The 16,908-nt window shown below is 47.9% G+C and overlaps 1 protein-coding gene across 3 annotated transcripts in view; it reads right to left on the bottom strand.

The window, feature by feature from the left end:
• The window catches only part of PEPD (peptidase D), a 136,012-nt gene that overhangs the window by 89,086 nt on the left and 30,018 nt on the right, over window positions 1–16,908 (bottom strand). For all 3 annotated transcript variants that reach the window (XM_025366169.1, XM_025366170.1, XM_025366171.1), the window contains 2 exons: window positions 14,464–14,525; window positions 2,583–2,627 (listed from right to left, as the gene is read on the bottom strand). In XM_025366169.1, the coding sequence (XP_025221954.1) occupies window positions 2,583–2,627; window positions 14,464–14,525 (107 nt within the window). The remainder of the gene's footprint in view (window positions 1–2,582; window positions 2,628–14,463; window positions 14,526–16,908) is intronic.

Genomic DNA, 16,908 nt, shown 5'->3' with positions numbered 1-16,908 from the left:
CTCACGACTTCCTGAGTAGGGAGGAGCTAGGGCTAGAATTCACATGTGCCCTAGTTGATGGTTTCCTGTTATCCCCATGACCCTATCAGACAGAGAGGATGGTGAAGATATTCAAGACCTAAGGACAAAAGATGTGTCCCTCAGTCGTAATCTAACATCAGGGAAAGCCCACCCACTCCTGTTAATAAAGGACCTGCCCGCCGCCCCACACAGCATCTTTCCTTCAATGACCCAGGGAGTGTGATGATCATGACTACGTGGACCCACCGAGAATGACTGGGACCCGGGCTATTAAAACATACCCCTGAGCAGCAGGGACGATGTGACATTTCTAAAACAGTTCTACTGCCATCAACTGCCAAATAAGTCCTTTCTGCTGCTTGCTTTAATAAAGTTGGGAGGTATGCTTACGACCGCGGGCTCGACCTCAAAGCCTCGAAAATGTCACTTGAATTAAAGCATGCTTCTTCAAAAGTGACGAATTAATGACTTATCCCTTAGGAGATGCGGGAGTACAGAACCCAGCTGTGGTCTCCAAGGCACCCAAGCTGTAAGCGACCACAAGGGAATGTCTCACGTGAGGCAGTGTAAGTGGACATGGCCCATTCTAAGTACCCAGGATTTATTCTTCTGCCAAATGGGGGCTACAGATAGGACAGGCTCTCTGGTTTCTCTTCAGATCCTATAAATCTTTTGCTTTTTACAGACAAGTCAGGCATTTATTACTTTATTTTTTTGAGACAGGTCTTGCTCTGTCACTCGGGCTGGAGTATGGTAGTACAATCATGGCTCACTGCAGCCTCGACCTCCTGGGCTCAAGCGATCTTCCTGCCTCGACCTCCCAAGAAGCTAGGACTACAGGAGTCCAATGCCATGCTCGGCTAATTTTTTGAAATTTTGTTTTTGTAGAGATGGGATCTCTCTGTTACTCAGGCTGGTCTCAAACTCCTGGCCTCAGGTGATTCTCTCATGTTGGTCTCCCAAAGTGCTGGGATTACAGGCGTGAGCCACCAGCTCAGCTTTGTTACTTTATAAAAACAAGAGGTAACTGTGAACTTGAAGAATACCAGCCCTGTCTTCATAGAGGGTGGCTGTGAGGGGTGTCCGACCCACTGGCCTCTAACCCTGAGGGTGCAGTATTAGCGCCTATCATCAGCCCTCAGTTCTCCACCCCCGGCTCAGCCCTCTCTCACACTGGCACCTGCCTCAGACTCAACACACCCCAAGTCCCAGATCTGCCCTGGTATCTGGCCCTCCCAGTTGTCCCCATCTCAGTGACATACCACCTAGCTGTGCGGGACAAAAACCTGGAGTCACCTTCAACTCTGCCCTTCACTCATACATCACAACTGGTCCCTCCCAGGAGCTTTCCCTCTTGACTGCAGCCTCACCACTCAGCTCTGTCCTGCCTCTGCGCTCCACTGCCAGCTGGAGCCCTGCAACAGCCTCCTAACTTGCCACCTGTTCCCACACTTGCCCTGCAGCTGGGTCTCTAGTCTGAGGTCAAAATGATTTTTTAAAATGCAAACCCAATCTTACCATTCTCATTCTCCTGCTTAAACCATTCAAGGGTTTCCTGTGTTTCCCATTCCTCTGAAGAAAAAGTCAAAACGGACACCAAGGCCCACCCAGCCACTGCCTGTCTCTTCAACTGTTCTCGGGCTCTGCTCCCTGGCTTCGCACTGGCCACACAAAGCCACCACCCTTTCTCTTGTTTCTGTGAACGAGCGGTCCTTTCGCCTGGGTCACTCTCTCCTACTCCTTTTTCCACAGCCAATGCCCATTCATCTTTCAGGACACCTCCTTGGTCCCAAGCTCTAAGACGAGGCGAGTCAGAGTTCCCAGCTAGACGGGAAAGAAAATGTGATCATACAGACTTAGGGTCAGATATGAGTAGGCTAACACATCTCCTAGGCAAGTGATGATCTCGCAAAGGCCTGGCCTCGCCTCTCTTCTACATTCTCAGTAAGTGCAGTCACCCATCAAAGAAAAAATGCCTTGCTGCTGTCAAAGAGCAATGCGATGGCTAAGGAAGAAAACTGGTGGCACACTGGGATTGGAGGGCCACTTCCAGGGCCCACAGAGCTGACACCGAGCATAAAACAGCTCACTTTGTAGGCAGCTAGTAGAAGCCAATTGTGCAGCAGGTAAGGGCTAACAGTATCACCACAGGAAGGAAGGTGACAGAAGAATGTGTAGAACAGAATGGCACCTCTGTCAAGACACATGCGTGATGTGAGGAAAATGTGTTTACCTTTCTGGCAATGGGATTATGTGTGATGTTTATTTCTGCCCTTTTCGCTACCTACCTTATGCTGGAGCTATCTAAGTTTGGTTTACTTATGGTAGGAGTTTTTGTAAGATTGAAAATAAGTTTAATTGATGTTTAAGTGACTCATGCCCTTTCAAAAAGAGTACAGCCAGCCAACCAACAACAAAGAACAAGCAAAACAGAAAAGGCTATGGGAGAAGGTTCTGGGAATCTGCTTTTGGAGGGGCTCTCTGAGATGGTGTGGGCAGGGCATTCCATCCCCATGAGCCGAGCACAACAAACAGGCACGGCGACCACAGCCCGTACTCACCACTCAACGATCTCTGGGTGAAGAATGGTGTTGTTGACTTCGAACCTGTGGGGGGAAAAGAAATCAAGCCCATTAATCCAACAGTCTATCATGTCCCAGCAAGAACCACCTCATTCAAGACATGCACACATGATGAGGAGAGAGTCCCACACTTGAATTTCATGACTTCCTGACCCACGAAAGGCCTGTTGATCCCTTCCTGCAGCGGACCTCGCAGCCTGGGTCATGTCCTCCAAATGCAGTCAGTTGGAGAGTAAGCTTTATGGCTACAAAACACCAGCCCTGATTCCCACTAGGCAGACAGCATGGTCTCTTGTGTCAAGTACACCAAAATACACACAATAGGAGTACCAGAAGGAAAGAATGCAGAGAAAGCAAAAACCTCACCAATTTGATGAAAAACATTAACCTACATATCCATAAAGCTCCACGAACTCCAAGTAGGACAAATTCATAGATATCTACACTCAGACACATCATAATCAAACTGTCAAAAAAGTATCTTGAAAGCAGCAAGAGGAAAGTATTAATAATTCATCACTTACAAAGGATCCTCAGTTAGATTACTAGCTGATTTCTCATCAAAACCTATGGTGAACAGAAGGCGGTGGGATGACATTTAAAGTGCTGAAAGAAAAAAAAAGTCCACCAAGAATTCTATATCCAGCAAAGCCATTATTAAAAAATGAGGGAGAACTAAAACATCCCAGATAAGCAAAACTCAAGAGAATTTATCACTAGTAGACCTAACCTGAAAGAAAAACTAAAGGGAACTGTTTCAACTAAAATGAGAAGATACTACAGAGTAACTTGAATCCACATGAAGTGAAAGAGAGCACTGGCAATGGTAACCATATAGATAAATATAAAGACAGTATAAATGTATTTTTTGTTTATAACTCCTTTTCTCTCCTGACTTAAAAGACAACTAAATAAAGCAATAATTGTAAATCTGTATTGATAAGTACAAAAGGAATAAAGACGCAATCCACAGGCAATAACAACACTAAAGAGAAAGAGGAAAAGGAGACATCTAGGGGCAAGCTTTTGCATACTATTTAAATTAAGTTGACATTAATGCAAACTAGATTTTCAAGTTTAATAGTCAACTGTATCCCCATGATCAATAAGAAAATAGCCAAAACATACAGAAAAGGAAATGAGAAAGAAACCAAGATGTTACAATACAAAAACAAATCAAACACAAAAAAATGTAATGGAGAAAGTGAGGAGCAAAAATGTTATAAGACATAGAAAACCATTGTAAAATGGTAGAGTTTTTCCTTATCAATAATTACTTTAGATGTAAATGGATTAAATTCTCCAATTACAAGGCAAGGATTGGCAGAATGAATGTTTTTTTTTTTAATTTTAAGTTCAGGGTTACATGTGCAGGTTTCTTATACAGGTAAACTTGTGTCATGGGGCTTTGTTGTACAGATCATTCTGACGCCTAGGTATTAAGTCTAGTGCCCATTAGTTATTTTTCCTGATTGTCTTCCTCCTCCCACCCTTCACCTTCCAATAGGCCCCAGTGTGTGTTGTTCCCCTCTACGTGTCCATGTGTTCTCATCATTTAGCTCCCACTTTTAAGTGAGAACGTGTGGCATTTGGTTTTCTGTTCCTGCATTAGTTTGCTGAGGATAACAGCCTCCAGCTCCATTCATGTTCTTGCAAAGGACATGATCTCATTCTTTTTTATGGTTGCGTAGTATTCCACGGTGTATACCATACCACATTTTCTTTATCCAGTCTACCACTGACAGGCGTTTATGTTGATTCCATGTGTTTGCTACTGTGAATAGTGCTGCAGCGAACACACACGTGCATGTGTTGTTAGAACAGAACAATCTATATTCCTTTGGGTGTATACTCAGTAATGGGATTGCTGGGTCGAATGATATTTCTGTTTTTAGGTCTTTGCGGAATTGCCACGCTGTCTTCCACAACGGTTTAACTAACTTACACTCCCACCACCAGTGTATAAGTGTTCCTTTTTCTCTGCAACCTTGCCAGCATCTGTTATTTTTTGACTTTTTAATAAAAGCCAGGCTGAATGAATTTTTAAAATATGATTCAACTATATGTTCTAAAGAGACACACTTTAGATTCAAAGACACAAATAGGTTGAAAGTAAAAGGATGAGGAACGATATGCTACACAAACAGAAATGAAAATGGAACTAGAATTGCTATACTAACATCAGACAAAATAAGCCCTAAGATACAAAGTTTTACTAAAGACAAAGAAGGACATTTTATAACGATAATTAGGTTAATCCACAAAGATAAAACAATTACAAACATATGCACGTAACAGAGCCCTAAGATGTATGTATCAAAAACTAACAAAATTGGAGAGAGAAACTGACAATAGTTGGAGACATCAATAATCTACTTTCGGTAATGAATAAAACAACTAGACAAAAGATTAAAAAGGAAACAGAAGACCTGAACAAAAACGCGGTGGCTCACACCTGTAATCCCAGCACTTTGGGAGGCTGAGGTGGGTGGATCACGAGGTCAGGAGATCGAGACCATCCTGGCCAATACGGTGAAAACTCGTCTCTACTAAAAACACAAAAATTAGCAGAGCATGGTAGCAGGCGCCTGTAATCCCAGCTACTTGGGAGGCTGAGGCAAGAGAATCACTTGAACCTAGAAAGTGGAGATTGCAGTAAGCCAAGATCGCGCCACTGCACTCCAGCCTAGCGACAGAGAAAGACCCCGTTTCAAAAAAAAAAAAAAACAATACACAGACACCCGCCCCCCCCAAATAGACCTAACAGGCACCTCTAAAACACTCAGCCAATAGCAGCAGAATAGCCATTTTCTCAAGTGCACATGGATCATTCTCCAGGATACACTTTATGTTAGGTCACAAAACAAGTTCCAATACATTTCAAAAGAATGAAATCACACTAAGCATGCCCTCTGACCAAAATGGAATGAAATAAGAAATCAGTAACATAAGGAAAATAGAAAAATTGACAAATATGTAGAAATTAAACAGTAGACTACTAAATAACCAATGGATCACATATCAAATCTTAAAGGAATGAAAAAGGGGGAAATTACTACTGACTTTACAGAAACAAAAAAGTTTGTAAGGGAATACTATAAATAACATAGAGTAACAAATTGGAAAACCTATTTGAAACAAATCCCTAAAGACACAAACTACTAAACTGATATAAGAAATAGAAAATCTATGCCGGGCACAGTGGCTCACGCCTGTAATCTCAGCACTTTGGGAGGCCGAGGTAGGCAGATCACCTGAGGTCAGGAGTTCGAGACCAGCCTGGCCAACATGGCAAAACCCCTTCCATCTCTACTAAAAATACAAAAATTAGCCGGGCGTGGTGGTTTGTGCCTGTAGTCCCAGCTACTCGGGAGGCTGAGGCAGGAGAATCACCTGAACCCAGGAGGCTGAGCATGCAGTGAGCCAAGATCGTGCCATTGCACTCCAGCCTGGGTGACAAGAGTGAAACTCGAAGGAAGAAAGGAAGGAAGGAAGGAAGGGAGGGAGGGAGGGAGGGGGGAGGGGGAAGGGATCAAATTTGTAATAAAAAAAAACTTCTCATAAAGAAAAGCCCAGGACCAAATGTCTTCTATGAAATGAATAGCAATTCTATCAAATGTTTAAAGAATTAACACCAATTTTCATAAACTCTTACCAGAAAAGGCCAGGAGCTGTGGCTCATGCCTGTAATCCCAGCACTCTGGGAGGCAGAGGTGGGAGGATGGCTTGAGGTCAGGAGTTCAAGACCAGCCTGGCCGACACAGCAAAACACCATCTCTACTAAAAATTTAAAAAATTAGCCAAGCATGGTGCTGTGCGCCTGTAATCCCAGCTACTTGGGAGGCTGAGGCAGAAGAATCACATGGACCCAGGAGGTGGAGGTACAGTGAGCTGAGATCACACCACTGCACTCCAGCCTGGGAGACAGAGCGAGATTCCGTCTCAAAACAAACAATCAAACAAATAAAAAAAAAAACAACAACAACAACAGAAGAGGAGGCAATACTTTTCAACCATTCTACAAGGTCAGTATTACCTTGATGCTAAGTTAGACAAAGACACCTTAAGAAAATAAAACTACACACCCAAATTCCTTGTGGAGAGAGACACAAAAATTTTTCAACAAAACACTAGCAAACAGAATCCAGCAACATATAAAAAGGATATATATACATCATGACCGAGTGGGATTTTTTCCCAGGAATGCAAGATTCCTTCAACATACAAAAATAAATCAATGTAACACATCAATCATATTAATAGAACACATAACAAAACCATATGCTTGTATAAATAGATGGAGAAAAACAATCTGATAAAATCCAACACCTTTTCATAATAAACACTCGATGAACTAGGGAGGGAAGGGAACTTCTTCAACTTGATAAAAAGCATCTACAAAAAATCCCCTCAACTAATATCATAACATACCAAATGGTAAAAGACTAAAAGCTTTCCCCTAAGATGAGGAGCAAGGCAAGCATGTCTGCTGTCTCCAAGTCTATTCAACCCCGTACTGCAGGTTCTAGCCAAGGCAAATAGGCAAGAAAAGACATGAAAGGCACCCAGATGACCCTGCAATTCCACTTGTAGGTATATACCCAAGGGAACTGAAAGCATATGTTCACACAAGAAGTTTGACCTCTATGCTCATAGCAGCATTACACAGAACAGCCAAAAGTTGGAAGCAACCCAGATGTCCACCATCTGATGAATGGACAAACGAAATGCGGTGAGTATCCATAGAAAAAATATTTTCAGCCATAAAATAACGTAGTAGTGACAGAATAAGCAAGTAGGGAAATCAGGGAAGATATAGAAGATATAAACAATAAATTAACCAACTTGATGTAATTGACATATACAGGACACTATGGCCCATAGCTGCAGAATACATACTTTTTTTAAGTGTATGTGAAACATTTATCATAATGGTCACATGCTAGAAGTTTCAACATATTTTAAAGGGCTGAGATGCAGAGAACGTTCATTAATCACAGAATTAAATGAGAAATCAAAAAATACCCATGGTTCAAAGATAAAAATGCAATGAAATTAGAAAATAACAATATGAAATATCATAACCTGTGAGAAATTCAGCTAAAGCAGTGCTCACAGGAAAACTCATAGCTCTAAATATACACAGCAGAAAAGAACACTGAAAATCAGTGATCTGAACTTCCATCCTAAGAATGCCCCTTGTAGAAAGCAATGAAATAAAAAGGAAACATATAAGAAAAATCTACAAAGCCAAAAGCTGTTCTTCGATAAGATGAACATCATTGAAAAGGTGACCCCAGGAGACAAAAGGATCAGGTCAGGGCACATCTCTGACACAAGAGAACCATGTGTGACCCAGAGCTCAAGCTGGAGAACAAGGTAGCCTAGCACAAGCTATAGGCCTCAGCAGAGAAGCCTCGGCAAGACTTCAACTCTCTGGATTCCAAGACCTGCTCCTTAGTCAGGTGTGGTGGCTCACACCTGTAATCCCAACAGTTTGGGAGGCCAACGCAGAAAGATCACTTGAGCCCAGGAGTTGAAGACCAGCCTGGGCAACACGGCAAGACTTTGTCTCTACAAAAAATTTAAAAATTATCTGGGTGTGTTGGCCCACACCCGTAGTCCCAGCTATTCAGGAGGCTGAGGCGGGAAGATTGCTTGAGCCCAGGAGGTTGAGGCTATAGTAATTCATGATTGCACCACTGTACTCCAGCAGCCTGGGCAAGAGTGACACCCTGTCTCTTTAAAGAAAGAAAAAACGACCTGTGCCATCTTAGGGAAGGATAGCACACACAAGCACGTGCAGGGTCGTGACCTCCTGTCCTCCTGCAAGCCAGGCACCCTCTAAGGCTCCGCTAATGGTGTTGAAAACATTGATGTAATGCCATGGTTGTGAGGCCAGCAGCCCTTCTCCTAGCTGAGCCAACTGAACAAGGGCAGGGACAGGGGAGAGAAGAGAGAAGGGGGTAACAGCAGACTGAGAGGATTCCAGATCTCTGAAGCTTTCAGGATCCTTAACTACATAAACAGGACTATATGATTCAAAGTCAACCTAAATGTTGTGGAATCAAAGCCTTACTTATGAAATATCAAAGAGACTACGGGCAGCCAGTGTGCTTCAGAGTGAAGAACAGGGCAGCAGGTGACATAAATCAAGACTACAAAATAGCCTCTGGCTCCCATTGCACCAAATGCCACTTTGACCTCAGGAAAAGCAGTGGCCAATATACTCAGTAGACAAACACACCACCACCGCTTCATTTTACTCAACGTACGTATGCATATACACGCGCACATGTACACAAGCAGCAAAGTGACCCAGCACAGAGTGATTCAGCAGGCAGACACAGATGCACACACACAGACACACAGAGAGAGGCATACACTTGGAAAAGAGGCACACATGGACACACACAGCCATGTGCACAACAGGGTAATGCTCAGACACACATAGGTAGACCCCACTGTATATGCACAGACACACACAGACGTAGGCAGGCATGAACAAGAACACATACACACAAACACACACTAAGGCACAAGCTTAGGGGAATGCAGACACACAGATATACACACACCTACTCAGACAAATACATACAAAAAGATCTACACCCTGATATACACACATACAGGTACACACAGACACAGATCAATATATATACACAGATACACAGACACGAAAATATACTCAGAGAAACACAATCAGACACACATGGAAGAATCCAAAAGACAAAGTTAACAGGTTGAACCCTGGGTTCATATAGTTCTCGTTTTTGCCTCCATGCTGGTTAGCATTTTCTACAATGAGCATGTATCAATCGTGTAAAAGTATCAATGAAATCCTATTGGGCCTGTGAGGGTAGGAGTGCCCTGGAAGCACAGTGTAATTTCTTGATAAGCTCTAAATGTGGGCTGGGAGATGAAAGGGCCAAAGCCCCTGTCTTTCTCCCTGGAGTATCTCACCCAAAGATGAGGCAGCCCCTCCACTCTGCTCCCTGCCAAAGGGCTGGGTCAGATTCTTACCTCTTGAGGGTCCCTCCCCTCACCGAGAACTCCATGGGTCACAATAAGAAAGCCAATCCTGGCCGGGCACGGTGGCTCACGCCTGTAATCCCAGCATTTTGGGAAGCCGAAGCAGGTGGATCGCCTGAGGTCAGGAGTTCGAGACCAGCCTGGCCAACATGGTGAAACCCCGTCTCTACTAAAAATACAAAAATTAGCCACATGTAGTGGCACATGCCTGTAATCCCAGCTACTCGGGAGGCTGAGGCAGAAGAATTGTTGGAACCTGGGAAGTGAAGGTTGCAATGAGCCAATATCGTGCCACTGCACTCCAGCCTGGGCAACAAAGCAAGACTCTGTCTCAAAAAAAAAAAAAAAAAAAAAAAAAAGGAAGCCAATCCTAAATATTAACTTGATATCCAAGTTAACAGTAACCAGAAAACCATGGTCCTCAAACCACAGATTGGTATTTTGCTGTAATCGTCAAGTTTTAATAACGTGCCTCTACTTTCTGGGTTTTAAAATTCACATCTTTGAATATTAATATTTCTGCATTAACAACTCCCAAATTCAGAATTTCATCTTTAACTGCTTGCTTAGACAGAATCAATCCGTTACCAATTGTCTTCAAATGTGCAAGGTGATCTAAGTAAATGCCAAAAGGTAAGAAATACACTTAGCCTGTATAAGTGTATTTCTTACACTGATATAAGAAATGTAAAATACCGACCATATTTCTTTCTCAGCCAATGGCAAGAAACGGAGCCCTGTTACTCACTGCCCACGCCCAGGGTACAGCTTCTGTCTGTCTGGGAGGCGACTGCCTTGTGCCAAAAAGGCACCCCCGCTAAGGCATGGAAACCTGATGGACAGGCAGCCCTCAGCTCAGGCCACTCGGCCCCTGCCAACAATCCCCAACGGACCATCTCTCGTTCATGGTCAGTCTCCCGCTCTCAGGAAAACCTGGCCTAAAGTCTACCTCCTTAGATGCTCTCAGCAATCTACCATGTCTGACTTTGCTCCCAGCCTTCAGGAGCCAAGTGTTCCAGGGACCCGTGGTGCTTGCCATCCACAGGAAGAAGTCTCAAGTCTCTTGCTGTAGGGTTCCCCTCCCCACCTCAGCCCCCCACCCCAGCCGCCAAACCAACCCCCCATCATGCCCCTGCCAGGACCTGGCAATGAGCACCTGATCCCATGCCCACACCCACCCCTCCTGCCAGAGCCCACAGCAAGGCCTGCTCTTCCCAAATCTTCCTCGGGACTGCTCCAATCAAGCCACACACGGAGCTGCAGCCTGGGCCAGACCACAAACTCAAAAGGCCCTACAGACCATCCCGGCCTACGCCCTTCACGCTACTGTCATCACGCCGAGCCACACCACTGGGTGAGCCCAGGGTCTCAGGCCATAGGGGGCTCCCCCAGTCTCTCTGGCAGTACGCATTGCTCACCACCCTCAGCCCACCTCTGCCCTGTCCCCTCTGTTCCTTATCCTCTGCTGTCCCCACACCTCGAGACCCCGCACACTCCTACTGCAGGCAGCAGGCGACCTGGCCCTGATCTGGGGAGGCAGAGGGAGGTTTGAGACCAAGGCTGAGCTCAAGTGGGACAGACCCCAGGCCAGACACCCCAAGTAGCCACACCTGGAGGGTCAACCATCCAGCTGGACCAGGGCCCTGAGGGTCTAGGCTGGGAAGACAGTGGGGGCCACTGTCTACCACAAGCTCCTCTTCCCTGCAGGCCAGGGGATAAGGGGAGCTGGGGAGGGGTGTGCCCCTCAGGTCAAACCAAGAGGCCAAACCTGAACTTCTGTTAGAGCAGGAGGTCAATCGAAGCCCAAGGTGCAAAGTGCTGCAGAGACATTTAAAAGGGTCAGAAAGGACAATTCCAGGAACAAGGAGCTTCATTAGAGCAGTGAGAGGCAACTGGGGCGGAAGCAGCTGCGTATTGGAGAGGAGGACGACAGCAAGATTCATCTTGCTTGGGAAACAGGCTATTAATATCCCAGCTAGCAGCTGGAGGTGCACCCGGCAGGCAGGGGAACGCGGTTACTGAGCAGCGGCGGCTCTTGGGGACATAGTCTCTGCCCAGCCCGGCACAGAAGTGCTGGCGGCCTGGGTGAGTGGAAGGCAGGGGGATAAGCTGCACCTGGACCCCAGGAATGCAGACAAGACTGTCCATAGGGAAGCAGCTGGGGGCAGCTGGAGGCAGAGGCTGGAGCTCCATGTCAGGGTCCACGGCAAGCAGGGTAGGGGGCACCAGCCAGAGGCTCCTGCCTCAGTGAAGCAGCACTGGTGACAGTGAGGTGGAAGGCCCCGAGGGGAGAGACATGAGTGGATGGCCCCCTGCAGGGAACAAGGAGGGGAAGGAGTAGAACAAGCAGGCCAAAGATGGCCACAAGGGTTCTCACCCGCAGCGCATTGCATCAGCCAAGTCAGAGACTCGGCCAGCAGCCTGACGCATGGGTGCAGAAACTGATGCACCAGCACCCAGTGTGGGGGGGCGGGGGGCAGTGTCTCAGCCCAGCCCCCAGCTGAGGGGCTGGGTGAGCACCCCCCAGTCCGCCCCAGTCTGGCCTGGATCAGAGGTTGGAGAGATACCAGCCTGGTGCCCGGGGAGATGATGCAAAAGTAAGGCAGTCCCTGGCTCTCCAGAAAGTGTCCCAGTGGTGACAGGGTGGGGTGGGGAGTTTGCAGAGCACAGCCTCCTCTGGGCTTTTGGCAGGGGCCACAGGGACTGGGGGGCAACAGGGGACAAAGGCTGGGATGAGAGGTCACACCTAGGAATCCTCCTGGGGGGTAGAATGAAGCCTTGGCTTCCTGACACTCACTGACAGTGATGAGGGTTCCCCGGGGCCCCACCAGCCTCCCTCGGGGAACCTCAAGGAGCAGCTGGCAGAGCTCTGCTTCAGGGGTCACATCTGGAGCTCCTGGCTGGGACCACGCCCACCACACAGCTGTCAGATGTGAGCTCCTGGGGGGCTCCGCATTCTCTCCAGAGGAGGAGCAAGCAACGCTCTCACCGCTGAGATGGCCCATGATTCATTGACATCAGGGAAAACTGGGAATCGGTGATCCTGGAGCCCACCTGGCTCACCATGCAGATGGGGAGACTGAGGCACAGAGGAGCAATGGGATTTGCTGGGGTTTGCTTGTGGGCAACTGTCACTGAGCACCAGCTCTGAGCCAGGTTCCAGGTGAGCATGATCTCCTCCAGTGCCCACCACAAGCCCAGGCAGCAGCAGGTTACATGTGGAGGAGCTGAGGGTCCCCTTGCTGCAGAGACCCAAGCAGAGGACCTAGAGAGGTTCCATGGCATGGTCGAGGAAAGGTGTGCAGGACACTGGAGACCCAGCACCAGGTAGTGCTGGGGGGATTCAGGGAGCCCTGGACCTGGGAAAGGCAGCAGCTGGCGGTGCCTGTACCCCCTCTGAGGGCCTGGGAGGCCTGGGGAGAGAGAGCAGCTCCACCTCCATGGCCAGCATTTCAACAAGCTGGGCTAATTGCTGCCAGGTATGGGAGGCGGGGCCACGTTGGGGAAACTCCCAGGAGGACACGGAGATCTGCGCAGTGAAAAAGCAAACCTACTACCCACCCCCCGCCCACCCCATCGCTCTTAGCATAGGGGGAGGGGGGAGATGATACATATTTATGAGCTCATAAGCCCTCCTAATCACCCCTACATCACACACACATTCCAGCAGCTTGGGCTCATACACAATTGTAAGGCGGTTCCTCCATCACTGCCTTGGTCCACCAGAGACCAACAGAGGACACGGGGGCTGCAGAGGATGAATGGCAGGAGAAGGGCTGGGGATCCAGGTGTCAGAGGTGGGGCTGGAAGCTGCCCACTGTCCATGCTCAGCAGTCTCGAGCACAGGGGCCTTGTCTGCTATAGCATCAGCCGACAATGCAGGCCACAGGCCCCCAGCGCCAGTCACCAGCCAGTCCAGGGAACCATGCAAAGCCATCGTGGAGGGCTCTCCTACCCTCTCCAGGCTCTCCCAGGGGCCGTGGGTGAGGGGTGACAAGCAAGGGAGGGGCTTCTTTCCCTGTGCCCAAGGTCTGTCCTCCTGCCTGGAGAGAAAAGGGGAACCGCTTCCCAAGCAGAGTTTGGAGGCTTAGCCTGGCGCTTGGTTAGTTAAGAGTGAGAAGAGGTTAAGGGGATCCTACCTGGGATTAGGGCAGCAAGGGACATGGGGGAGCTGCTCAGAGCCAGGTTGGAAGGGGTTAATGGCTGGGACTAAGAGGGGTGCCTTGGGCCAGGCGCAGTGTCTGACATCTATAATCCCAGCACTCTGGGAAGCCGAGGTGGGTGGATGACCTGAGGTCACGAGTTCGAGACTAGCCTAGCCGACATGACAAAACCCCATCTCTACTACAAATACAAAAATTAGCGGATGCCTGTAATCCCAGCTACTCAGGAGGCTGAGGCAGGAGAATCGCTTCAACTCGAGAGGTGGAGGTTGCCGTGAGCTAAGATCAGGCCACTGCATTCCAGCCTGGGTGACAGAGCAAAAAAAAAGGGCAGGGTGGGGCAGCTTGATGCACAGACCACAGGGGCTCACAGCAGATCGCTAGAGGGAAAACAGCGCCACCTGTGCCTGCCCCTGCCCCTGTCCAGTGGCAGGGCTGCCTGAGCACTTTCCTTACGGAGCAAACAGAGATGGGGCACCTTTCCTTCAAGAAAAATCAAGGTGATTTTTGGCAAATTATGCTTCTAAACATTTCCTCAAAATGCCCAAACGCCTTAAAGAGAAGTTTACATAGTTCATGTCTTATTTGTAGACCGGGAAAGACGTGCTGGTGAAGGTGGGAGTGGGGGAGGGTGGGGAAAGAGTCCCTGGGGGCCCAGGACTTACTTGCTGATGCCGTCAAAGGAGGCCTCCCTGCAGACGCTGCCGCTGTCCGTGTTGACGCCACGCTGCGGAGAGAGAACACAGACATGTCACACGGTGCTGCACGGTACCCCCACAGCCTGCACCCCTAAGACCTCCAGCCAGGCTCAGGACAGGTATGAACAGGATCCCCCACACCCCAACCAGCCCATCCCCTTCTGCCTTCCCCTGACACATGAGCCACCCTGCCCCAACACAAGGGCAGCCCTCCTTTGCTGCCAAGTGGAGGAAGTGGGGGCCCCCCAAACTCTGCAGCGTTCCAGCTGCACAGCAAGGCCTTCTCCATGGAGGTGAGAGCACCCTGTTGAAACCAGCCAGGCTGCCCAGGCACAGGCAAGGATTCAGGGCCACTCCCACTACAAATCTGCTCTCCTCAGCCTGGTCCATCTTCCCTTTCCTGCACACACTCCGCACTAACTGTATAATATCCAAGAGTCCTGTCGAATCCAGCCCTTCTGGGGAGGCGTGCAGGACCCGACTCTGGCAGGACTGCTATGAAGCAGGTGACATTCCTCTCTTTTTTTTTTTTTTTTTTTTTTTTTTTTGAGACGGAGTCTTGCTCTGTCGCCCAGGCTGGAGTGCAGTGGCCAGATCTCAGCTCACTGCAAGCTCCGCCTCCCGGGTTCCCGCTATTCTCCTGCCTCAGCCTCCCGAGTAGCTGGGACCACAGGCGCCGCCACCTCGCCCGGCTAATTTTTTTTTGTGTGTGTTTTTAGTAGAGACGGGGTTTCGCCGTGTTAGCCAGGATGGTCTCGATCTCCTGACCTTGTGATCCGCCCGTCTCGGCCTCCCAAAGTGCTGGGATTACAGGCTTGAGCCACCGCGCCCGGCCGTGACATTCCTCTCTTAACTCCAAGGATGGAGTCAGACAGGAGTGGAGACAAAACAAGGAACTTGGAGAAAAATGGGTCCTCTCCAGAGAGGCAAGTCATTTTATTTTATTTATTTATTTATTTGTTTGTTTGTTTGTTTATTTATTTGAGACAGTGTCTTGCTCTGTCGCAAAGGCTGGAGTGTGGTGGCACCATCTCAGCTCACCTCAGCCTCCACCTCCCAAGTCCAAGGGATTCACCTGCCTCAGCCTCTCGAGTAGCTGGGATTACAGGTGTGCACCACCATGCCCAGCTAATTTTTATATTTTTAGTAGAGACAGGGTTCTGCCATGTTGGCCAGGCTGGTCTCGAACTCTTGACCTCAAGTAATCCGCCCACCTCGGCCTCCCAAAGTGCTGGGATTACAGGCATGAGCCACTATGCCTGGCCTGGGCGAGGCATTTTAAATCACCATTTCTTTACCCAGAACTTCAGCTTGATGTCTAATCGTACATCTAAATTAAACACATTGGATCACCTATGACAGTAATCATCTCACATAAGCTTCAACAGTAGCCATTGTGATACTAGCCATCTCACATAAGCTTCAACAGTAGCCATCAACAGTAAAGCAAAAAAAGGGCGCCAAGTGCTAACGGAAATAACCAAAAAAAACTGTTTCGGTAAAAATCAATTAAGAAAAGAGAAAGGCTGGGCACAGTGGCTCATGCCTGTAATCCCAGCACTTTGGGGAGCTGAGGTGGGCAGATCACCTGAGTTTGGGAGTGTGAGACCAGCCTGATCAACATGGTGAAACCGTGTCTCTAAACACACGAAATTAGCTGGGTGTGGTGGCGCATGTCTGTAATCCCAGCTACTCGGGAGGCTGAGGCAGGAGAATTGCTTGAACTCGGGAGACGGAGGTTGCGGTGAGCCGAGATCACTCCACTGCACTCTATCTAGCCTGGGCAACAAGAGCAAAACTCCATGTCTGACATGCTTGTTCTTCAGTGCCATAGAGAAATAGCACTTGAACATAAACTTAATTTATGTAGTAAGGCCACTTTCACTTCCTGCAGAAAGGGTGCACTTGCCAGCAGTTTTGCCACCAGAGTACACCGAACAAAGGAGACAGGGTCACTTACAACCTGACATGTCCACCCTACTGCTGTGTCCAGTTTCCACTGGCTGGAATGGGACCTTACATTCTGTATTTGTCCTGACTGGCTAGCAACTTAGAACTTTTTAAAAGAGGCAAAGGTAGAGGGGAAGAAAGGAAGGAGGAAGGAACTTGTGGGATGCTGACAAAGGTAAAAACACTTTTAAATAAGGCAGAGGAACAGGCCATGACTTAATGCTTGCTTGGACCAGTATAAGCATGCCAGGGGAAATATTTAGGCTAAATTGTGGGAGCTAAGAACATAAAGTATATTGATTTATTATGGCTAGCAGATATTTAAGAATGTCAGCACGGGTCTTTGAATAAATTTTGCTTTTTATATTCCATCTCAAAAAAAAAAAAAAAAAAGACAAGAGGGAAGGGTCACTTTGGGAGGAAGAAGGCTTGTGGACGTGCCTCTTATATGAAACTCCCAAG

The sequence above is a fragment of the Theropithecus gelada genome, chromosome 19 (assembly GCF_003255815.1).
Source record: "Theropithecus gelada isolate Dixy chromosome 19, Tgel_1.0, whole genome shotgun sequence".
In the NCBI taxonomy this organism is placed as follows: Eukaryota; Metazoa; Chordata; class Mammalia; order Primates; family Cercopithecidae; genus Theropithecus; species Theropithecus gelada.
This window is presented reverse-complemented; position numbering and strand designations above follow the sequence as displayed.